This window comes from Rhinatrema bivittatum, chromosome 7, assembly GCF_901001135.1.
Source record: "Rhinatrema bivittatum chromosome 7, aRhiBiv1.1, whole genome shotgun sequence".
Taxonomy (NCBI): domain Eukaryota; kingdom Metazoa; phylum Chordata; class Amphibia; order Gymnophiona; family Rhinatrematidae; genus Rhinatrema; species Rhinatrema bivittatum.
In genome coordinates this window covers 62,730,023-62,755,812 of record NC_042621.1, presented here as the reverse complement: position 1 = coordinate 62,755,812, position 25,790 = coordinate 62,730,023, and the positions used below count along the sequence as shown (strand labels likewise).

The 25,790-nt window shown below is 44.7% G+C and overlaps 1 protein-coding gene across 1 annotated transcript; it reads right to left on the bottom strand.

Moving 5' to 3' along the window:
- Positions 1 to 832: 832 nt before the first annotated feature.
- On the bottom strand, positions 833 to 19,883 carry LOC115095149 (cytochrome b-c1 complex subunit Rieske, mitochondrial-like). Its single transcript, XM_029608452.1, has 2 exons — positions 19,568 to 19,883; positions 833 to 1,668 (listed from the first exon to the last, which is right to left on the bottom strand). The coding sequence occupies exons 1-2, from the start codon at positions 19,776 to 19,778 to the stop codon at positions 1,058 to 1,060; spliced, it is 822 nt and encodes a 273-aa protein (XP_029464312.1). The 5' UTR covers positions 19,779 to 19,883; the 3' UTR covers positions 833 to 1,057.
- Positions 19,884 to 25,790: the final 5,907 nt, after the last annotated feature.

The following is a 25,790-nucleotide window of genomic DNA, read 5'->3' as shown; positions in this document are numbered from 1 at the left end:
ACCTAAGGCCCATGATGCAATACCATAATCCACACTTTACAAAGAGAGGGCAAAGATTTTAGTGAACCAAATTAGGTTCTCCAGAGATTTTAGCAGGTCAGATTACAATATACATTTTATGCTGTAATTTAGTCAGGTTTTAACATCCCTAAATGTATCAAAAGGTCTTTTCTATTCACAAATCAAACAAGAGTCTGTGTCTTTGAAAAAAAGGTCCCTCAGCAGTATATCATCCCCATTAACAAGGGTGGCCAACCCCAGTCCTCCAGCCATAAACAGGCCAGGTGTTTTCAGGATACCCACAATGAATATGCAGATTGATTTGCATACAATGGAGGCAGTGTATGCAAATCTCTCTCATGTATATTCATTGTGGATATCCTGTTTGTGGCTCTCGAGGACTGGAGTACTCGAGAATACTGCCTCTTACTTGAACCATTAACACCACTTCCAGCAGTACCCAATGTTTCTATGAGATTTCACATTCAAATATTGCCCAGGCCAGCTTCTGCTTAGCTTTTCGGAACTCACACAAACACAATGCAAAATGAGAGACCAGGCACCAGGTCAACCACTATGTAAAAATTCATAAAATGTTGCAGCCATTAAGGGTTGGAATGGAACACTATAAAATAAAGCTGTTTGAATTGTGCATTACAATTTAATAACTTGATTGGTTTGTACAGAAAGCACTGAAGCCAAAAATTATGATCAGCTTTGTGTTTTTCTATGTAATTCAAATTACACACACTAAATTATTTACCAACCCTAGGAGATATTTTCTGCAGAAAAGATTACTTATAAGCACCAATAAAAAAAAATGACAAAACCATCAGTGTTTGATAATTGTTTATTAATACCTTAAACACCAGTGGGCATTAAATGCATTCAACATCAAATGCCTCTTGCTTGAAAGCAATGTTTAAGAGACACCACATTATCAATGCTTACGTGTTCAAGATTAACTAGCTTTAAAGAACCTGAACTTCTTAAATATATCCAGCCAAAGTGTGCACACCATGGGCTAAACAGTGGCTGTGATTTAACCGCCACCGTATTAACCAACAACCACAAGGTCATCTGAAGGAAATTCATAATATGGGACCTCCAGGTTATATGGTGCAGGACCTTTCCTGATTCTACCTGATGCATCATAGTGCGACCCATGACAGGGGCAGTAATAGCCACCGTAATCTCCAGCATTTGCAATGGGCACACAGCCAAGGTGAGTGCACACACCAATCAGTATGGCCCACTCAGGTTTCTTCACTCTGTCCAAGTCATGTTGTGGATCTCTTAGCTCAGCCAGGTTGACTGAGGCCTCCTGATCAATCTCTTCTTGGGTTCTATGGCGAATAAAAAGAGGCTTTCCTCTCCACTTAAATGCCATGTTCTTGCCTTCTGGAATATCGGACAACTTGACTTCAATCTTTGACATTGCCAACACGTCAGCAGACGCACTCATGCTCGAGACAAACTGGGTGACAATATTCTTTGCCGTATATGCAGTGGCAACAGCTGTTACTCCCGTTATCAAATAAGAAAATCCTTTTCTAGAATCACTGCTGTCTTGAGATGACTTTGTGCTGTCCAACACATCTGGTCGACGATAATCTGAGAAATCTGGCACTGTAACGTCGCTGTGAGCAAACCGGACACTAGATGCTCCTAACAAAATAAAACAACAAAAACAGATTGAAAAGCTGAAAGGAAAAGAGATTGCAGAAACAAACCAACAGCTCATTTGTGCAGATAATTCTTGAGAAAGTCAGGGTTTTCATTTAAAGGAGAATCATTATCCATCTTTTTTTGTAAACCATTTCTTCCAACAGGTATTCTTTCATTATGCTTCACTTTTTTTAAACTTTTTTTTTTTTTTTTTTTTACAGTTTTGCCCCAAGATTTAGCTATATTATATATATTTTAAAACATTTCCACTTTTGAAGAAATGCCAGTTATTTACATGCATCGGGTTTATATGAACATAAGTTTGACATGAGAAGTAGCACAGCATCACAAATTATTTTGAGTCATAATAGGAGTGGCTAAGTAAATTCTTTCCAAAATGCCTCACCATTTATTGCTCTAATGAAACAAAACAAAACAAAAAAAAAAAACAAAAACAGGGAGTGGAGGAAAGATTCCAACAAGTGTTTCTCAAGCTTCTGTATGCCAGGACTCAGCTAGCTCTCTTCCAGAAACTGCGTGGACCAGCTGCAGCACTGATCAGAAGGGGAGATGGGCCCTTCAGAAAATTAAAGAGCGGAAGGAATATACTCCCCCTTCCCCCACTCTTGTGTCAGCCCTGTTAGCTGGTCTGTGTCATTTTAAGAAGGTAACTAGTCAGTTTAAGAAAATGTTCTACTTAAAACAAAAAAACCCCACATCCCACACCCCTCTCCCTTCACAAAAGAAAAAAAAAAAATCCCTTCCTCACTTTCCCTCCTCCATTCAGTCAACCACCATAAAAATATCCCTCTTCTCCTGCCCTGCAAAGTTCAGCTATCAAATCATTAAAAAAAAAAAATTCCCCTTCTATCCCTCACCCATCCAGTGGGCTTTTTTCCTACCCTAGTTGGGAATCTGTCCTGTAAAGTAAAGGCCACAGACCCTAAACAGGATGTGCATCATGAATATGAGGCCTACTGCTTTGCACACAGACTGAATAAAAATTGCAGGCTTACAACACAGACATGGAGTTTACAGCCACGATTTTGGCATCTTTAAGAGTATTTTCCACACAGAGGAGAAAAGACTGTTTGTTTCTTCATATCAGAGAGAGTTTTCATCACCTCCCAAATGAGAGGAGAACCTTGGACTAGAACTGAGAACATGTCCTTGGTAAAAACTTTGTATCCAGCCTGAAACTAGTGATGAAATGGGCATTATTCTGACTTCTTTTGCTGGTGGACTCTAATGAGCATATGAGAATCATTTGAATCCCACCAATCCTGAGTCTATAGGAGGTGGCAATATCCAATCCAGATCAACATTGGAACCTTATGGAACTGAATATTCAAGGAGTTACCCAGATGGACTTTGACGTTGGACATGATCCTGGGGACACTACCTGAAACAGCTTTTCCCCATGGTGACTCCCCAAACTCTGCCAGGAGAGCTTTGCTAACAGAACTTATTGCAGTAAACCTGCAAGCTAACATCGAGTTCTTACTCAGAACAGTTGTTCTGTAATGTGAATGCAAGTGTCTTGCCAATTATTCCCTTAGGAACCTAAGAAGCTGCCATTATGGATCAAACCTTGAAAGACTTTTAGCCAATTAGTATACCTTATCCTTTTTCTATCATCATCTCTCACAGACACTTTTTGGATTTATCATCTAACAAAATGGGCTCTGCTGGATTATCTCGTGGTGTCGAGACCGCATCCTCTTACAGGAGTGACCCTGGACTTGTGCAGTATTAGTCATTGGCCTTCTGTGAGCTCTTGGTTCTCAAATGTTTTCCTCCCCAGAAGACAGAATAGCAGAAACAGAAGAAAGCTCCATAAACAGGACTCAGGTAATTACCCATTTCTTCAGACCAACTCAGAAACCAGTTTATAATTTTCCTGAGTTTTTCCCACTGCAAAATTACCCCTAAGAAGGATATCGATAAATGACCGTGTCGGGCTTGGACTTGTACACCATGTAGAGATTTCCTGATAAGCAGTACATAGACACAATAAAACAAATAAAATAAAGGTATGTAATGTACTGCATTAAGTATCAATGTACTTCATTTCTCAAATTTTTAAATGCAACAAAAAGCCTTTAAAAAAAAAGTGACTCTTTTAGGAGACCAATGATTAAAACTGATGGGCTACACTACATATGTACTTTTGGTGCAAAGTACTGATACTATTAACTACTTCTAAGTGATATACTTTAAGCTTGGAAATATGATGGTCTCACTAAGATAACTGAATTTAAATGAATATGTTGGATGTGAAGGGGTTTTCTTTGTATGATTTATCACCACATAATATGAAGGTTCTATTGTTAATCCCTCTAAAATAAATGCATTTGTGGTTGCACAGCATTCTTCCAGTAGCTGTGCACATACATAGAAATGATGAAATGACATAGAAACATAGAAATGACGGCAGAAGAAGACCAAACGGCCCATCCAGTCTGCCCAGCAAGCTTCACACATTTTTTTCTCATACTTATCTGTTTCTCTTAGCTCTTTGGTTCTATTTCCCTTCCACCCCCGCCATTAATGTAGAGAGCAGTGATGGAGCTGCATCCGAGTGAAATATCAAGCTTGATTAGTTAGGGGTAGTAGGGGTAGTAACTGCCGCAATAAGCAAGCTACACCCATGCTTATTTGTTTTACCCAGACTATGTTATTCAGCCCTTATTGGTTGTTTTTCTTCTCCCCTGCCGTTGAAGCAGAGAGCTATGCTGGATATGCGTGAAGTATCAGTTTTTCTTCTCCCCTACCGTTGAAGCAGAGAGCTATGCTGGATATGCATTGAAAGTGAAGTATCAGGCTTATTTGGTTTGGGGTAGTAACCGCCGTAACAAGCCAGCTACTCCCCGCTTTGTGAGTGCAAATCCTTTTTTCCACATTTCCTCTTGCTGTTGGAGTCACAGTAACCATGTGTATGTTTATTGAATAAGGGTATTATCTCCAGGCAGTAGCCGTCATTCTGGCGAGCCACCCACTCTTCATTGACGGCCTTTTGACTTTATGGATCCACAGTGTTTATCCCACGCCCCTTTGAAGTCCTTCACAGTTCTGGTCTTCACTACTTCCTCCGGAAGGGCATTCCAGGCATCTACCACCCTCTCAGTGAAGAAATACTTCCTGACATTGGTTCTGAATCTTCCTCCCTGGAGCTTCAAATCGTGACCCCTGATTCTGCTGATTTTTTTCCTACGGAAAAGGTTTGTCGTTGTCTTTGGATCATTAAAACCTTTCAAGTATCTGAAAGTCTGTATCATATCACCTCTGCTCCTCCTTTCCTCCAGGGTGTACATATTTAGATTCTTCAATCTCTCCTCAAGTCATTTGATGAAGACCTTCCACCTTTTTGGTCGCCCTTCTCTGGACCGCCTCCATCTTGTCTCTGTCTCTTCGGAGATACGGTCTCCAGAACTGAACACAATACTCCAGGTGAGGTCTCACCAAGGACCTGTACAAGGGGATAATCCAGCGATGGGAGCCTGTCCCATAGCTAATGACTGCTCTCTGTATCATGAGCATGTTGAAAATTTGTGCACCGACACTTCTCACAATGCATGAGAGCAGCATATAGGATCAGCAGGAAGGATATACCGGATGTGTTTTCAACATGCTTTCAGTGCCAATGTAACATGCAGAATGGTCAGCAGTCATGGGATAGGCTCCTACCACTCAGATTACCTGAGAGAGGCAGAAGGCAGGGCAGTTGCTGGGGAAGGGAGGAAAAGAGAAATTGCGAATTGGTGGCAAAAAGGATTAAAATGAAAAAGGGTGTGTTATATCAATAAGGGATGATATATAGAAGAATAAGAGAACGAAATGGAAAGTTAAGACAGAAAAATACAATGGAAGAATAGGTAAGACAGAATTGGAAGAAATACAGAGGGTGGCAATAAATGTGGTACAGGATGTAGACTGGTGCCCTTCTGCTTGGAGAGCAGATGAGATAAGATAGAACAGGACTTGACAAGGTCACCATGGCACCCAGAATTTTTGAGTCCCTTTCCAGCTCTTTTCTTCCAATTAGGGTCTACACTCGAAGTCTGAGCCATACAGTGCCCAAACTGCAAGGCTGATTTCACAGTCTCTAGTCTTGCAATGCCAGAGGAGGAGTTCAAGCACTAGGCAGCTCAAACTCACTAACAGCCATGCAGTGCAGACCAAAGGGACCAGCTGTTTCCCCAACAGCAGTAGCTGCAACAAGAAAATAAGACAAGAGGAGTAAGCACCTGAAGTCAGGATGCTGCTTTATGAAGCTGGCTGGGGGGAGGGAGTGGGAGGAGGGCACGGGATGATTGGCTGGGTGTGTGGAGAGAAAGCGAGAGAGCAAAAGAGTTTGTATAACATGTGGGATGGGGTTCAGTGGGATACTGGTGGGGATCCACATGAAGTTGAAATGAATGGACTGATTTACTCAACGTTTTCCCTAGACACAGAATGGGAAAAAAAGCCTTATCAAATCAAGAACTAAAACCTCATATCTCCAGCCATTTGCTCCTAGCTTTATGAGTTAGTGCCTAGATCCAGAGACAATCTGTCAAGACCCGAGATATAGGCTCATAAAAATCATGAGGGAGGTGTGAAACAAGTAACAGGGAGTGGCTATTTAGTCCTAGAAATACTGAAAAGGATAAAGTGCAGGCTATGAAATTAACAAGATGAGACATCCCCCCCCCCCCTTTCCAAACGTTATGTGCACAACAGTGCACACCTGCACCAAATAAATTAGAGGTAACATGGACCATAACACTTATGTTTAATGCTGCACAAGGAGTAATTTAAAACTGAATATAGCTATAGCGGTAGATATTCTCTGCAGGCGACTGAATGACCCACAGTTTAAATTTCTCTCCCTGCTGAGTAGGTACATTTTACCCCAGAAAATCATTATCTGGATAAAATTTAGCTAGATTAAAATAGACAAGGCTGGGATCATTCTTGGGGGAGTGGCTAAAATTTGAGCAGCACTGATATTCAGCACTCCCAGATAAATTTAGATAGGCAAGTCTGGTCAAAGAAATCAATGTGCTAAAATTATTTAGGTAACTTTCAGTGGGTATATTCAGTGGCAACCTTATCTGGTGATAGTGCTGCTGAATATCTGTATAAAGTTACTCGGCTAATTTTACCATTCAGCAGCCCATTGAAAATGGACTTTATAGTGTTCTATTTTCTACAAACTAACAATACTCAAAGAATTGGAGGAATATATGAAGTATCACTTTTCATTGAACTTATAGTATACTATCTAGACTAATGGAAACAGAATGGACAAGCTGTTTCCTTAAACCAAAGAAAGAAGTGGCAGCCCAGTGGAGGCTGAATGAAAGAGGGGTGGGGGAAGTTTGACAGATAGAAATGGGTGACTCTTTGCAAGGTGTGGGACACCAGCAGTTGTAGACTTCCAAAAATGATTCCAGGACTTTATAGCCGATTTGATTTCTGTCCACCTAGCCCCTTCCTTTTCACTTCAGGACAGGAAGAAGGAGGGTGGGGAACAACAAAGGAGAGGGTTCCCTGCAGACAGAGTGGAGGGGAGAGAGAGTGTTTCTCCCAAGGCAATAAAATCATGGGGAGCTTAGGGGCACCAACTGAATTTTTTTTTGTTCTAGAGCAGTGGTTCTCAACCCTGTCCTGGGGACCCCCCCAGCCAGTTGGGTTTTCAGGATACCCACAATGAATATGCATGAGAGACAATTTGCATACACTGCCTCCATAACATGCAAATTTTCTCTCATGCATATTCATTGTGGGATATCCATGAAAACCCGACTGGCTGGTGGGGTCCCCAGGACAGGGTTTGAGAACCACTGTTCTAGAGCCATGGGTCCTAAACTTGTCCTAGAGGACCCTCAGCCAGTTGGATTTTCAGAATATCACCAACAAATATGCATGAGGGAAATTGCATACAATGGGGGGTAGTGCATGCAATGTCTCCCATGCATATTTATTGTAGATACTCTGAAAACCTGATATCAGGGGGGTCTCCCCAGCCTCCCATCTCACTGCCAGACAGATATGGCAACCACAATTCAAGCGCATTTCCCGTCGATAGCAGGGCTGAATTAGCCATGCTGTCTGGGAAAGCGCCGCGATCCCGAGTAGGCGGCGTTTCCTCAGCTGAGCACAGAGTTTTGACTCTGTGCATCTGCGCGGTAGTGTTCCCGCGCGGTTCCCTCACCTCTTCAGTTTCTTTTATTCCGCGAGCCATTTGCCCGTGGGATTTTTTCCTCTAGCTGTTTCTTTTTCTGACAGGACATTTTTTCGTCAAATTTTTCGGGTTTTTCTCAGGATTTCTCTTCCAGATGGCTCCGAAGCCCTCTGGGTTTAAATATTGTCAGTGTGGGCAAAACTATGTCCATCACGGATGGCAATAATTATTGCTACATCTGCTTAGGCCTGGACCACGACCAAAAGTCGTGTCGGGACTGCGGAAGGATGTCTCTGCGAGCCCAGCGGCACTGGGCCGCAAGGATGGAAAGACTACAGAAGGGCACTTCGGCCCCACCATCCTCGGTACATTCTTCGCCGGGACTGGCGAAGTCTGGTAAGGCCCACTCGAAGCAGGCGTCCTCGCTGAGACCAGCAGGATTGAAAAGAGCCGTCCCAAGTACCAGGCCAGGGTCTCACACACCCTCAAGGCCTCATAGTAAAGCCAGGGATCCGGCAGCGGTACTTTGGCAAAAAGATCCGGGGAATGCGTAGTTAGAAACTGCGCCGTCAGCGTCGTTGAAAAGGAGGCACGATGCAACAAAAACAGATGACGCTCCAACGACGCACGGCTCATTCAAATTGCACGCTGCATCTACGACGCATGACCGTGACGACGCATCCTCGACGCGCCCTACGGCGCACGGAGCATCTACGGCGCATGGCCAATCACACAGCGCATCTACGGCGCACAGACCATTGCACGACATACCTAAGGTACATGGTGCAAAAAGAATGCAGGTGGAGTCACCAGACCACAGTAGATCAGATGAACATCATCATAAATTGCACCATACAGGTTCATCAAAGCAATAGACAAAAAAGAGACTACAGCAAGGAGACAGCACTCTCGAGATTCACAATCTCCACTATAAGTTCTGATGTGGATGTTGAAGGTCTATCTATATCTGATTTTCCATCATCAGGTCACACTCCACTCAGTGAAAGTTCCTTGGCCAGTCTCTCATCTGTATCTAGAGCTAAGAGACTCTCTCCTACTTTGCAAATTCCGTTATCAAAACGTATTCGCCCTTCTCCAATTATTCCTACTCAGGACCAACAAAAAGGAGAATCGTCTGAGGACACTTTGCTTGCAGCAATTCCGACAAAAGCCCCAAAGCAAAGATTACATTATTCCTCCACAAGGTACTCTGGCGGCATCTATGACGACAAAAATCTCAGATATTCTCAGCTCTTTTTTCCAAGAACTGGAAAAAGCTCAACAAATTCCACCACAGGATTCACCTGATGGTTCTCCTGCTGCGCCTTCATATGTTGAACCTCTGGAGCCGGACAAGGAACATACACCAATCCAACCACTTAGCCCGGGTTCTCCGGAATCAGTTCACTTTTTGAATTCTTCAACGGGAATGCCATCTGATCCTCTGGAAGGTCTCCCTGAACCTTATTCTCCTCCGGAGGACTTGACTTATGCAAAATTCATTGAGAAAGTAGGCAGTCTTCACCAGGTAGAAACCGGAAGAGTACCTGATCCCAGGGCTGAAATGCTAGGGATCTTAAAACTATTTGAATCTCCTCCCGAGCCCACTTCTCTACCTCCACACTCCGTGTTGGAAAACTCCATTCTCGACAACTGCTACTTCCAGAAAAATTGATATTATGTAAAAGATGCGTAATTTTACAATTTATGAGTCTGACCAACTTCCCCATCAGTCTATTGTAGTCGAATCAGCCTTATCCAAAGCTAAGCGTACTAAGTTGCATTTGAACACACCACCGGGCCGAGAGAATAAAGGTCTGGATGACTTTGGAAAGAAGGTGTATCACTCCTCCATGCTCACAAACAGAATACAACATCATCAGTTTTACACTACGCAGTACCTCTTTGAATCACTCCAAAAGCTGCGTCCAATATGTCTAACGGAGGACAACACGCTTCCACAGTCTTTCTTGGATATTGAAGAAGGTCTCAGACATTTACTACAGTCCATTTACGAGTCATTCGAATCTTCAGCAAGAGCGTCCGCTTCGGCTATAGCAGCCAGACGGATCGCTTGGCTCAGAGCCAGCGCAATCCGCCCTGATGTTCATGAGAAACTCACTGATATTCCATGCATAGGAGACAATCTCTTTGGAGATAAATTTGGTGACAGTCTCCCATTTGAAGGAACAAAGTGCTGCTATACTTTTGCTTACAACACTGGCAGAGCCTCACAAATCTCAACATCGATTTTATCCTTACCGTCGTCGGTATTATTTGAGACCATGCAATAGACCATATTCCCAGTACAGACCTCAACCATATGTCCCACTGAGGAACACAGCTCCACCTGTTTCTAGGGGTCTTGCCAGACAACAAAGGCAATTAAAGCAAACACCGGCCCCTCAACAAAAACAAGCTTCCTCTTTTTGAAATTAATACAGCCACCACCACTACCAGTATCCATAGGAGGACGCCTTCAATTTTTTCTCCACAATTGGGAATCCATCACATCAGACCAGTGGGTACTAAACATTAAAAAAAAAAAAGGTTACTCTCTAAACTTTCAATCCACTCCTTCCTCCGAAGAGGATGATACAATCCCACTCCACATCCCTCACAGCGGAATTGAACAACCTACAAATTCAACAATCTATACAGATCATCCGTCTTCATCAATACTTCCTTATTCCAAAGTAGTCAGGGGGGTCTAGGTCCCATTCTGGTTTTACGACTACTCAAACACATACAGAGAGAAATTCAAAATGACTTCTCTCAAAAATATCCTACCACTGATTCAGCCCAACGATTGGCTATGTTCCATCGACCTGAAGGATGCATATTCCCATATTCCAATTCACCCGTCTTCTTGGCCTTACCTATATTTCCAAGTTCAGAATATAAATTACCAATACAAGGTTCCCCATTTGGCCTATCTTCAGCCCCAAGAGTATTCAGTGGTGGTGGCTCACCTCAGGAAACTTTCGATCCAAATTTTTCCTTATCTGGACGACTGGTTAATAGTAGCATCGGATCAGTCTACACTGAAAGATCATACATTACGCACGATCTAATGCCTTCAAAGGTTGGGATTTCTTATCAATTTCGAGACGTCTCACCTACAACCTACTCAACTACTTCAGTTCATAGGCGCTCTTCAGAACATACAATCGTTGACCCACAGTCTTCTTTACAGAAACCAGGCATTAGCACACCAGGTTCTCCAACTTCTGGGTCATATGGCAGCAGCAATCTACGTGGTTCCTCACACTAGACTTCACATGCGCCGCTTACAATGGGGTTTAAAGGCTTAGTGGTCTCAATTCATACAGCCACTCAGCTCCAGAATTCAAATTACGAACGCAATGAAAGAGGACATTCGATGGTGGCTCCTTCCCAAAAACCTTTCGGGAGCCCCATTCCGTTTACCTCCTCATCAGATCACTCTGACCACAGATGCCTCCAACAAAGGTTGGGCAGCCCATCTTGGTGACCTGAAAACTCAGGGAATCTACATACCAGATCAATCTCTTAGAACTGCGAACCATTTGGATGGTACTTCAAACGTTCTCGGCTCAGATACGGGGATCAAGCCTCATGGTATATACAGACAACAAGGTAGCCATGTTTTACATAAACAAGGAAGGAGGGTCCGGTTCCTGGACTCTGTGTCAGGAAGCAACACAAATTCTACATTGGACAATAAAAGCCCAAGTAATTCAGGCAACTTATCTTCCAGGTCTGGACAATGTAACAGCAGATCGTCTGTCGGATTTTTCATCCGCACGAATGGACCTTAAATTCAGAGGTGGCAGAAAACATCTTCAAACAGTGGGGGTTTCCCCATAATAGACCTCTTTGCTACAGAAGCAAACAGACAAATCCAGACCTTTTGCTCAATTTACCCCAGCAATCAAAGGCTTGCTCCCGATGATTTTCTCATTCCATGGACACCAGGTTTGATGTATGCCTACCCTCCCATTCCATTCGTATCTCGAACGATTCAGAAATGCATCCAGGACGTATTAGACATGATTTTAATCGCCACGGCGTGACCGAGACAGCCTTAGTATGCGTACCTCATGAGACTCTCCATTCATCCACCAATAACGCTACAAAATCTTCCACATCTGACACAGGAAGGGGGCTCTTTACTTCACCCCATGAATCAATCCCTTCATCTCACAGCGTGGAGACTGAAAGGCAAATACTAACTCCCTTAGGTTTATCTTCTCAACTGGAGGATATTCTTATTGCTTCAAGAAAACCTTCAACCAGACGCAATTACAAGGGAAAGTGGCAGTGGTACTTGAACTGGTGTAGTCCAAAAAACAAACCCCTTTTCGTCCACTTCCACTCAACTACTACAATACCTGCACACACTTTATGATGCAGGATTAGCCACCACTTCGGTACGAGTTCATATCAATGCTATAGCAGCTTTTCAGGGACCTTTTAATAACCTTCCAATTTCTAACCGTCCGTTAATTTCCAGATTCATGAAGGGAATGATACGACTTCACCCACCAGTGACTAAAACTCCAATTCCATGGGATTTAAATGTAGTACTGGAACAACTGCTTCCACCTTTCGAACCATTAGACTCTAGCCACATCAAATATATGACATGGAAGACAATTTTTCTCATTGCCATAACTTCCGCAAGGAGAGTCAGCGAACTACAAGCCTTGGTTCACTAATCCCCTTATTTAGAATTCTACCATGACAAGGTGACCCTTCGTCCTCACCCTTCCTTTCTACCTAAGATGGTAACATTTTTTCATCTTAATCAAACCATAACTCTACCTATTTTTATGCCAAAACCACATACTAACGAATGTGAAAAGCTTTTGCACACGGACTGTAAAAGAGTGTTAGCTTACTATAAGAAACGGACTCAATCAACTTTGAGGCCTTCTCCACTATTCCTTCTTTTAACCTAAATGATCCTGGACAACCAGTCTCAAAAAGGACCATAGCCTTTGCATAGACCATTGCATACTTTTTTGCTACAATAAATGTTCCAATAAACTACTCACAAAGCCTCAGGCACACCAAATCCACACCACTGCAGCATCAGTTGCCCACTTGAACAAAGTTCCCTTAATTAATATCTGCAAAGCGGCAACATGGTCGTCCATTCATACCTTCACATCGCATTATTGCCTCCAACAACAGACGACCTCTGATGCAGCACTAGGCACAGCAGTCTTATCACTCAAAAAGATGAGACTTTACCACTTCAGGGGTTGCTGTACAAACCTCCAAGAAAAAAAAATACATGGACAACCCAGGAGCTTGGGACTCCCAGACAGCATGGCTATTTCAGCCCTGCTATCGACGGGAAAAAGCAAGTTTGCTTACCATAAATGATGTTTCCGTAGATAGCAGGATGAATTAGCCATGCGTTCCCTCCCTCGACTGTCACAAAGAGACATACATATTTACCTAACTTACCTCTCTCGTTTGGCTACAAAGAAACTGAAGAGGTGAGGGAACCATGCAGGAACACTACCGCGCAGACACAGTCAAAACTCTGTGCTCAGCTGAGGAAACTCCGCCTACTCAGGATCACGGCGCTCTCCCAGACAGCATGGCTAATTCATCCTGCTATCTACGGAAACACCGTTTACGGTAAGCAAACTTGCTTTTCTTTGCTCTGAAAAGCATTTCCTTCTCGTGCATTTATATATCTTATCTCCCATACTTCCTCTAAAATAGGTCTATTTAGGTTCTTAAGTCTCATCTCATAAGGCTTTTGATGTAAATGCTGCAGTATTTTAATAGACTTTCTCTGGACCAGTCCCACACACTTTCATGTTGGAGGTAAAGCCTCCAGAATCTGTCACAATATTCTAGTTAAGGGCTCACCAATAACCTCACCTCTTTTTTTCCTACTTATGCTTCTTTCCATGCATTGTAACATCCCTCTTGACTCTGGCCACCACCTTATCACAGTTTTGCTACCTTGAGACTGAGAACAGATACGATCAGGTTGAGGTGGGTGCACAGCAATAACTATAAAAAGTGATGAGCAGTCATCTAATCTTGTTTTTTCATAGTGACCCCTATTTCCCCAAAATACACTTTAGAAAGGGACACTGTGTTTAACCCATTATGTCCCAAATGTTTTTAATAATCTGTCCTCTAAATAGGACACGGGGACTCAATGGGTTAAAGAAAGACTAACTTATTTTAACACTATTGCAATTGTTCAATATAGCAAACCCAGTCCTATATGCCCCCCCTATAGTTTCCAGGTATGTACTAAGAATAAATATATAGTTCCTATAAAGCCGTGAAGGCAGATTGCAAGCTGCCAATCAGCTTTCACATTTCAATCAGAGCTGCAACATTCATGCTGAGAACTTTGAAGCAGCGAGCGAAATCAAAGTGAGATAGAGAAGTAATAGTATAGTGATATTTCATAGAAACTACAAAACCTTTAAAAAAATATATAAAAAGGTTAGCCATCTTCCTCTAAAGCCAGGTAGTAGCATAAGGCTGGCAAGAGATTTTGGAAGACTTGAAAGAGGATCAGCAGCCTTTAAAAAACAAAATAAAATAATGAACACTGTTCAGAAAATAGTCTCTGGCCTACAGTTGTGAAATCTGTATAATTCATTTTTTTGCTTGCTTAATGCACATTCAAAACTAGATTGGAAAACTCAAATGAACTTAAGATATTAGGATCTTTGTTCCCATATACAAAGTACTGTTGCAAGCATAAGAATGCTCACATGCAAACGCATGACACCAATCTGATGATTAACTGGGCCTAACCACTGAAAAATAGAAGTACATTATTCACCAAGAGCAAGAATACAAATATGTAAGGAAGATGAACTTATCTTAATTATACAATTATTTTCAAATATCTATGAAATAGCACTACATACCTGATAACCGGTGATTATTGTTAAATGCAAATTATAAATTGTAGTATTAATGTATTCATTCATTTAGAACTTCCATAAGCTTAATAGTATTTTTTGAACAGCAATTGCTAGGACTTTTAAATCAGGCATCTCTATGGGATTAACACCCTATGCTCATATCAGGTTGCTCATAAAAGGGACAGTCTAGTTTACTACCTATATAAACTAACACTCTAGACCAGGGGTCCTCCACCTTTCAAGGGAAGGGCCACATAGGACATTTCAGATCAACGAGAAAGGGGGGGGAGCAAAAGGAAAGTCCTTTCTCAGTTTGCTGAACCAGAGGAGGGAAGAGCACCCCATGGAGTTGTTTGTTGAGAAGGGTTTGGGGGGGGGGGGAGGGGGGCAGGTCTGGCCCTTTCAGTGATTTGAAAGGCTGGGAAAGGGAAGAGATCTGAGGGGTGTAATAGAGTGTTAATAATATTATTTCTAAATTTAAATATTTCCAGGGTGAAGAATAGCATAGTGGTTAGCCAAGGTTCAAATCCTGCCACCACTCTTGGTAACCTTGGGCAAGTGACTTCATCCACCAATGCCTCAGGTTCATTTAATAAGCTGTGATAAGCGATTAAATGTGTGAAAAACAGCATATATTGCATGATAATCGCGTATCATGGCAACATCATGATTTAAAAAAACAAACCAAAAACATGACCCCTATTGAAATCAGCTGCTGTTCATGTATTTGCATGCATAAAAATGTAGAAATGCATGCAAAGCAGCTAATGCATAGGCAATCCTATGCAAACAAAATGACTTGTCAAAAAAAAAAAAAAAAAGCAAGCTGCATTATTTTAGCAAGAACTCCCCCCATGAATTAATTCCTCCTTACCTAAAATATTCATTTCTTGGTGATCCAGCAGCAGCCTGAAGCTTTCCTTAGGTCCTGAACTGGTCAACACCATTTTCAAAAATGGTGTTGACTGATCCGAGGATTCAAGGGTGCCCTGGGACACTGCTGAATCACCAGGAACTAAATTTCTTAGATGTAGGGCGCCCCCCCCCCAACCCCCCCCAACTACACCACCCAGGAGTTCTAAATGATCCTGGGGGTATTGGGACAGTAAAAGCATATCCCAATGTCTTCGAGATGTTTCTTAAAGGCACACTGTAGCAAGCTTAAATCAGCCTCTCCCCAAACAACTACCAGGGGGTCTGTTTAGATCTCCACTCACCCCAACGCTTAGAGGCAGTCTAGAAGTACAAAAGTGTTTTAAAGAAAAATATCTTTAATAGTCGTGTGACACCCTGCCACCCTTCCAAAATCCTTTCCTTTAGTCAAAACGCCCCCCCCCAACCAAAGACCCCATCTCCCAGATCCAATCCCCCAACCAAAGGCTACTCCCCCCCCCCCCAGCAGCCTGCCTCTCCTAACATACACAATATTCCTTGGCACTCCACTCCTCTTCATACATAGAAAACTGACCCTGGTGGTTTATTTGGGCCCCACACACCTAAGAAATTCAAAGCCCTGGTGATCCAACAGCGGCCTAAAGTACCCCTTAAGCGCTGGACTGGTCAACGCCATTTTGCAAAATGGATCACCAGGGACTGAATTTCTTAAGGTGGAGTCCATGGGGGGAAGGAGGGAAAACAATCTGGAGGGCCCAACTAGAACACTATAGATGGGGGTCCACAAGACTATCAGGGAATAGGGTGGCTTGCTACCGAGGCGGGGGGAGGGTGTCTTTGTTTGAGAGGGTGAGTTTTGAGTAAAGGGAGAAGCTTTGGAAGAGCCAGAAGGGTATTGCCAAACCACTATTAAAGCTTTATTTTTTTTTTTTTTTTACTTCTAGGCCTCTTCTACAGGCAGTGGCTGGGCAGGGGTCTAAACAGACCTCTGCGGACTTTGCCACATGGAAGGTATTTTTGGCCCTTTAAAACAATGGCAGCCCCTTGCAAAGTGGGCCATCATCGTGCGTTTTTGCCCCAGTCCCTGTGATATTTTCTCGCAGTTTTTCCGCCAGAAAAAAAATACTGTGGAGAAATTGCTACAATATTTTCCAGGGATGGGCCAAATATCACAGGAATGCTCTCCTTTTTGATATTTAGCTCCTCCCACAATATTATAGTTTAGTAAATGATTCCCTTCGATTATGATATGCACTGCTAGGTTAAAGCACCTTATGCTTTAACCCGTATTCTCTACTGTATTTCGTAATTATTACTTGCCTTTACTTTCTTTCCAGCTACTTAAGCTTCCAAGTTCTTACTCCTTGTTGAATGTAACTTTACCTTATTCACCTCTTTTGTTCAATTTTACTTTAGTTACGCTTCAGTTATTCCCCTGTTAAATGTAAACTGATCCGATATGGTTATTACTATGAAGGTCGGTATAAAAAAGTGTTAAATAAATAAATAAATAAATAAATATGAGCCCTCTGGGTACAGTAAAATACTTACTGTGACTGAACAACATGCCTTGATCTACCACTGAAAAGGTATGAGCTACATACAGGATAAAAATACATTTCTGCAAAGTTGGCAACCCTGGCACATCCTCAACAGCCTTGACCCTGCCTTTCCCCCTTACCCAATATCTGCCCTCCAGGGTAAATAGGAGGCAAGGAGGGGTAGTGGGTACATTGATGATAAGTTGGGGGTGTTTGTGCATGCATGGTTCTCTCACTCAGAACTTCTATGTACTCTTGCTCCCTCTCTATTTCCTTCCCTTTTCTCATTTCTTTCTCCCTCCATTTAATCCCCCCTCTCTTATGAGAAAAATCATCTCCCTTCTGGAGAGTCTAATACTGGTACAAATATTCAGGCTTTGTATTTGGGTAATAAGGAGAATCTCTGGACCTCAAAGTCTGCATCCTTAGGGAACAATGTCCATGCCCCTTTCTCCACAACTCTGAAGAGATGGCTGCATGGCGGGGAGCTCCTAGAAAAAACATCCTTACTTAGCTATCCCTGGCAGCCCCGCAGAACCCAGTTTCGTACCGCCTTCCTCCCCCAGCCTACACTGCCCTCCACAGCAACTGAAAACTCCTTATGGCTGTGCAACAGTCTTTTTGCCCTGTTTTTGGTCTAGGTGACTCCACTTGCACAAGAAGCACTAATATCAGCAATGAATAATGCAGCCAATCAGTGGTGGCTTTGCACTGGCATGCCCCACTCACGCCACTTTGATGCACTGCCACTTGCACATCTGACTTCAAGTATGAGCTAGCACTATTAGTGGAATACACTCCTGCCACCATCATTGCAGGTCAGATCAAGCTCCCTCTGTCACTGCTGCTGCAGGCCAGATCAAACTCATCTCTGCTTCCAGGAGCCGGAAAAAATTCAGTCAAGGGCCACATCCCAGTTTGGGGACCCCGCCCAACACTAACTTCATAAAATAGCAATAAGATTGTTAGTATTAGTAGTAGTAGTATAGCATCAACAGACATGCACAGTGCTTTACATAGACACTTTGGAACACAATGCCTCTAGAGACCAGATTACAGAGACCCCTCAAAACATTTAAAAGTTTAAAGACATGGCTTTTTAAACAAGCCTTTTATAAAGAGACCGGAGAATAAAAAATATACAGGAATAAACAAGAGCACCATTCTCAAAATGTGCATTATAAGATTTTAACAAATTTTATTACACAATGTACAGTAAAACAGAGAATGTGATTTTTACCTGTAAAAGTACCTTACAGGTACACTTGGCCAGGACCTACATTACTAAACAATTGTGAGTCTTTTTATGATTTAATGTAACCGAAACTTCTCTGCACCCATTAGAATGGTATATAACTTAGCGACAGTATAGAAAAGACTTTAAATAAAGAAAATAAATAAGAAGAGATAGCAGCTTTTCTTTAGAGCTAACAATCCAAGACAGTGGAAAAAACAAAACACAAAACAAGAGGCTTTGAGTCAACAAGGCAGCCAGGATTGGGAAGAAACTAAACTGGGTAGATTATAAATGGGAATAATTGTAAAAGGTATAATTTGAATTGAGTTAAATTATAAACATTTACACTTTGTTGGAGTTTATATAAGAAAAAATAAAACCCTTCAGGATAGATAGGTGTAAGTCTACGAATTTAAGACGTGCGAGTAATCTCATACTCAGACCCTAAACTGACAAACTGAATTAAACTTTGGCATTGGTGGAAGTGTAAGCACGTAAATTCTCACTTTCATGAACATAAGAACATGCCATACTGGGTCAGACCAAGGGTCCATCAAGCCCAGCATCCTGTTTCCAACAGTGGCCAATCCAGGCCATAAGAACCTGGCAAGTACGCAAAAACTAAGTCTAGTCCATGTTACCAGTTAGTAATAGCAGTGGCTATTTATAAGTCAACTTAATTAATAGCAGGTAATGGACTTCTCCAATAACTTATCCAATCCTTTTTTAAACACAACTACACAAACTGCACTAACCACATCCTCTGGCAATAAAATTCAAGAGTTTAATTGTGCGTTGAGTGAAAAAGAACTTTCTCCGATTAGTTTTAAATGTGCCCCATGCTAACTTCACGGAATGCCACCCTAGTCCTATTATCCGAAAGAGTAAATAACCGATTCCCAATTACATCTTTAGAACAGTCTAGTTCCTCCTATACATAACAGAGTTAATTTCCTGGCAATTCACAGTGGCAGAAAAAGAGTGGACGTTTTGGTTGCTGATATCGGTACAGTTTGCTTCTGCTACCGGGAGTTCCGGGTGGGACAGGGGCTGAACGTGCCCTAGCGGACAGCAGGCCCCTCGGAGAAAGCACCGACTCTTCCTTCCATCGCAAAATCGGGCGGCGGCCCCCAGACAGCGCAGGCCTCCCACCACACCTTACCCTTGAAGCCGACGGTAACGGCGAAGCCCCCGTGCGGCGCCTGCCCGCTCAGAGACTCCTGGCACAGGAACTTCTTCTTCACGTCCAGCAGCACCTTCTCGGCGCTCACCGCCACCCCGGGCGCCAGCGGCTTCAGCTGCCCGGCCACGGTGTACCAGCTGGCCGACAGATACGGGGCGAAAACGCCCGCGCGAGGAGCCAACGACAACATGGAGGCCGCTGGGAACAGAACCTTCCGGCACCGGTCACGGCGACCTTCCAGGCGCGGGTAAAGGAGAAGGCCGCAGAGGACGGCTGACGTAGGTACGTGACGCGCGGTGATGACGTCACCCGGCGGCGGGGTTACATCCCGGCCTCTCGAGGCTTAAATAGCTCGTATGTGATAGTAATACGGCAGTGCTTTGTTTCATAAGGTGCACTCGAGATTTTTTTTTTCTCCCTGAAATGTAGCAGTTCCAAAAATTAAAAAAAAATCTAAATCAGTTTAGATCTTACTTTTATTGAACAATTTTCTTATTAGAGTGCATGGTGAAGTACAGAACGAGAGTTTCTTTCAATGTTTTTTATTTTGTAATTTAAATATATTTTTGGATTGTATTTGTAATGATTTGTATATTGTTAACCATACTGACTGCTATGCAGAATTTTGCGCCTTATAACATAAGTCGTGCCATGCCGATTCAGAGCAGAGGTGCATTGAGGTCCAGCATCCTCTCTCCCGACAGTGGTTGCCAATCCAGGTTGCAAGTACTGGGCAACTCCCAAAGCATAGGTCCATTTCTTTATGCTCACTCACAGGAATAAGCTCTGGTTTACCCAGATCTTTCTGACTAATAATAACTGTTTATGAACTTTTCCTCCAGCTGCTTGTCAATCCCCTTTTAAACCCAACTGAGCTTAGTAGTGGCGTACGAAGGGGGGGGAGGGGGGCGGTCTGCCCTGGGTGATAAAAAATGAAGGGTGTCATTACCGTGGTTCAGCAGCGGCATGGAGAAGTAACGTGCTAGCGGGGTTCCTACTTCTCACCAGAAAATGTGAGTCCTGTGGCAGAAGAAGAGGCCCTGTGGTGCCGCTGGCATATCCCCGGAGCTGCAACAGAAGTCCTGCTGTGCAGCCAGCTACCGATGAAAAGGTCCAAAATGTGTGTGAGAGATTGGCCCTGTGAGAGTTATGTGCCTGTGTATGAGAGGGTGTGCATGCGTGTGTGTGTATGAGAGGGTGCCTGTGAGTGTGTGTGGGCCTGTATGTGAGAGGGGTACCTTTGTGTGTGTCTGGGTGTGGGTAGTGAGAGTGTTGGTGTCTGTGTGTGTGAAGATGTCGGTGTGGGTTTCTGTGAGAAAGTGTGCTTGTGCCTGCGCCGGTATCTGTGAGAGAGTGCCTGTGTATGTGTGCCTTATATATGTGTGTGAAAGGGGTTAAAGTTTGTGTGCTCTCCTCCAATCCAGGATAATCTCAGGATGACTAGAAATCTAAAGTTCCCAGGTAGAGAGAGCGAGAGATTTTTTTTTTATCCTTATTAGTTTTAACTAGCTGTACCTGGCCACGCGTTGCTGTGGCTCAATCTGGTTAAATGGAAAAGAAAGAAAGGAGAAAGCGCACATTTCTAATATGTTTAATTTCACAATGCTTGTGGGTATACAGTATTTTTTGTTGTTCCATTGTCTGTGCAGATATAGAGATTGTCTGGTTTGCCGACTGTAGAACACGCAACATATAATTATCCATGTGAGAAGCAATCCGTGTCTAGATGTAAACCGCATAATTCTAGAAATGAAAAAAGAAAAAAACTAAACTATACTCACTAAATGAACGGTATGGTAAACGAAACAGCTCAGTTCCAACGCAATGTCACACAAAATAATTAAATCAAAATGAAAATAAATCGAAATCTATGAAAATTCAATTTAACAATGCAATCGGAAACATTGAAATGGAATCGTTAAATATTTAGTACAAGCCGTTAAGCCCGTTAAAACGGGCGAGATTTTTGTCCCCTCTCCTCCTCTTTACTCTGCTCCACTCCTCCCCCCCCCCAGCACCACGAAGGGCCAGAGGTGGCAGCGGTGGTAGGAGCTGCAGCGGTGGCCGAGGGGGATCTCACGAGGCGTAATGGTTCTGCCATCCCAACTCCCTCCCCCCTTTCCCGGTGGTGGAGGGACAGGCTCAGACCCCTTTCACTCTATCCTTACAGGCCCCAACTCCTTTGCTCTCCCATTCCCCTCTACTCTCAACCCCTTCCACTGTAACCTATGTGGAGAGCTGGGGGGAGTAGAGAATCTCTCTCTCATACAGCCCCCTACATAGGCTTCCTCTCTCTCTCTTGCACATACACTCTCCCTCTGTCCCTCACACACGTACGCCCAATCCCTCTCACACACATACACAATCCCTCACGTAGTCTCCTTCTCTGGCACTCACACTCGCCTTCAGCGCACATTAACACACTTCTCTCTCACACAGTTAAAACGGGCGATATTTTTGTCCCCTCTTCACCTAAGTCTTTGCACTCGCAAGAGCTTGCAAAGTTCCCACGCCTGTTGTGTCTGGGAGAGGGGGGAAAAAACTCTGTCCCCCCCCCCCCTCGCAAAGGGCAGGCGGCAGGCACTGCAACAGATTTGGGACACGTTGCCTAGCTTACTTTGCTCTTTCTGGGAGACCTGTGCCTTTAAGAAATCCGATCGGGGGCTTGAGAGGGAGGAGGGAGCAGGGCTCTGGCTTTCACTTTCGTCATGGTGCTTTGCTGGGAGTGGGGGTGGAGCGATGCCCATGTAAACTGTTCCCGAGGTGGCTGAGACCCACGGGCGGCTTAACAGCACTGCCTTCCCCCTCCCCCCCCCTCCCGCAGTTGAGGGATATTTACTTGGCTTCTTATCTGCGGGACTCAGGGTGTGGGGGAGGAGGGCGAGCTGTTCTCTGTTCAGCTCTTTGTGCTTTGGCTGCTGCAGCTGCTTGTGATCTCTTCACAGCTGCTTTCTACTGCATTTGCTCTGCTCCGGCCGTCCCAACTCCCTCCCCCCCTTCCCCGGCGGTGGACAGACTGGCTCGGCGACTCATCTACCCTTTCCTCCTCCTGTGTGTAACTGTCCGGCAGTCCCTACTCCCTCCCCCCTTCCCCACCTGCGTTGGAACGGGCTGAGCCGTTTCTCGGAGCAGCGACTCGTCTGCCCTTTCCTTCTCCCCTCTGTGACACCCAGCACATGCGCGGTAGAGCTGCTCTCTACTGCGCATTTGCGGTCCGTCGGTCAGAGCCCATTTATATTGTAGATAGCGTGTGTTGCTTTTATGTCCAACAGATGGCGTTGTTTTTCCAAAAAAGCATGTTTTTTACCCGTCACAGGTGTGACATCTATATAATATAGGTATATAAAAACACGCGCGTATTCGAATGCAACGTTGTGTCAAAATTTCAAAGCAATCGGTGAAGAACTTTCGGAGATTTAAGATTTTGAACAAATGAACATTTACATTTTTATTTATATAGATTATTAGATGTGATGTCTTATTTTGAAATATTTTATTTCCTAGCGTGTAGCCAGATGGACTCAGGACCAGTGGGTTATGTGCTCTTCTGCTAGCAGATGGGAGATGGAGTCAGATTTCAAAGCTGACATCACCCTAGATATACCCCTGCAGTGACCTCAGCTCTCCAGTATCTCTCCGTCTCCTAGCAGATGCAGACACTATCCCACACATTAGAACAGTGTTAAGAATTACAGCAAAGAAGAAAGATTTGTTTTTTACCTTAAGAAGATCAAGCCCCGTTTTCCTGTGGTGATACCTAAGGGTCCCTCCCCCAGTTGAGAATTCCTGAGGTGATTTTCGATATCCCTCAGAGGTATGCCTTAGTCCAGTAGCCGGTTTCCGGCATAGACTTAGCTCCCAGAGTGGCTGAAAGGCAGCGGATGCATAACCGAGCGCGGCAGTAAAGGAAAAGCCCTTTCCCCCGTGTTGCATCGGAGGTGGACCCTTGGGCCGAGGTGGGGTTGACGCAACTCATAGGTGAGAACCTATGGGTCCCCACCATTGGCAGGTGGAGTGGGCTGAAGGTAGAGGCCACTGGAGCTTCACCTATACCAGCCCTTGTTCCCCGCGGGTTGACCCTTTGGATGCCGGGGCCGGCAGGACTTAAGTGGGCCTCGAGGTTGGTTTGCGAGAAAAGTTGGTTCATCCCAGAGGCAGCAGTCGAAAGATGGTGTATTCCTACCCTGGACTGGGTACGATACTGGAACTCGGGTGCCAATGGAACGGAGAGTAGCTGGAGGCGCTCGAGCAAAGATAGGCCGAAGCCTGATAAGTCCACATCCAGGGAATAAACTAGGAGAGGCGTCAATGACAGGCTTGGATCAGGACCGGTGGCAAGTGGAGGTAGTGGCAAACAATGGAGAGTTCTGAACAAGGAGAAGTCTATAGCGTAGTCAATCAAGGCGATGGTCTGATTACGAAGAAGTCTGGTGTAGTCAGGCGTAGCAGAGGTCTGGGTATGGAGCTAGGTAGTAGAGTAGTCAGGCATAGCAGAGGTCTGGGTCTGAAGATAGGCAGTAGAGTAGTCAGGCGAAGCGGAGGTCTGGGTCTGGAGATAGGCTGTAGTGTAGTCAAACAAAGTGAAGTCGATATCCGTAGAGTCAGTCCAAAACATAGAAAGGGCAGGAATGATGAAGACAGGAACCGGGAAGGTCAGGAACAAGGAATAGAGAGGATTCTCTATCAGCAACGAGTACTCGGAGTACGAGGAGACCTGTTGCAAAGGCAACGCTATGGAGCGAGGCCTGAGCTTAAATACACTGGAGAGTCTGACGTGATCATCCGAGGCTGCGGCCAGGTTCCCGTCACGGGCCCTTCAAAAGGATTAGCGATGTGCGCGCAAGCACCTAGGGAGGGGCGTGGCGCAGGTGGCGGCATCTCTTTGTGGACCATGCGGAGAGGCCCGACGAGCAAAGGTATCTCGACCATGGCAGAACCAGAGGCACCGGAGGCGGTCCGAGGTCGGAGCCGGCAGCCCACCGCTGCTAGCGAGGAGGAACCAGGAGCTGGAATCCATGTAAGAAGGTTGAGAGGGCCGTACCATGGGTCTGCCATGGACTGCATGCGTAACACCCCACAGCTGGAGACCATCCTGGCACGCAATCGGTAATCGCCGAGACCAGGTAAGCAGAAAACTTTAAATTAAGGACTCCGGTCTCTGGGGCTCGGATTGCCGTACAATTCCGTTCTTCTTCTGGCGAGGTAAAAAAAAGGGAACACCGATAGGGTTGAGCAGCCTTGGTTGGGCTAGGCCCCGATCCGGTGCAGGGGTCCAGACATGTGGAGACTCTCGGGGGGCGCCATCTTATGCAGGAGGGGTATCAGTGCCATCTTCCCTTCCAGACCGGGGGTACGCACGGGGCAGGCCAGATGGCCGATGCGCCCAACTTGTGCTCATCCAATATAGACGTGCGCACAGCTGCACGCATAACTGAGCACACACGCGCGCGCACAATTGCACGCACTACCACATGCATAACCACACATACAGCCGCATGCATAACTTCACGCGTGTTCAGTGCTCGCGCGCATAACTGCGCGCATATTGAAACACATTACCTGTGCGTCTATATACAGAGGCAATGACACTGGCATCCAAGAAGCTCAGAAGGCATTCTCTTTGCACAGCCTGCCACATCAGAGCCGTACAGCCTGAACTAGAGACCTGTCTGTGTCATCATTGCGAAGAAGCCCAAGGGGTACCAAAGCCTGGTCCCTCACAGTCTGAGGATGGGTCCGGAACTACTACAGACGATAGCACCCCGGAGCTATGTAACTCCGAAATGGCATCCCCACAAGAGGGCATTTCAGGGACTCCTGCTCTGACTCCCCTGGGGCTAACATGGACTCAGGGGCCTTCTCCTGGTTAGACTCTTTCCAGGGACTGCAAGCCTTCGTTCAGGCGCAATCAGCCCTGGCTGCAACCCAGGTCCAACCCCAGCCAGGAGCACCTGATCCTCTCGGCCCTGCTCGGGTACCACGAGACATGTTTCGCCTCACCAAGAATTTTACTGACAAGGATCCGGTCACCTCAGACGACGATGGTGCCTCACTGGAAGAAGGGGAAATCCCTCCAGGTCTGGAACCATACAGAACAATGCTTCGCATCTTCCACAGGGATGAATTACCAGCCCTTGTTTCACAGACCTGAAGACTCTGGGGATCCCAGGCACGGACCCTATGGCGGAACCAAAGAAGAACC

What these genes read in the sequence shown, in the direction of transcription:
- LOC115095149 (XM_029608452.1), bottom strand. Translation starts at nt 19,778, where the DNA reads ATGTTGTCGTTGGCTCCTCGCGCGGGCGTTTTCGCCCCGTATCTGTCG. An exon ending in CGTTACCGTCGGCTTCAAGG is followed by an intron (nt 1,669 to 19,567) that starts GTAAGGTGTGGT and finishes TTATTTTGTTAG; the next exon opens with GAGCATCTAGTGTCCGGTTT.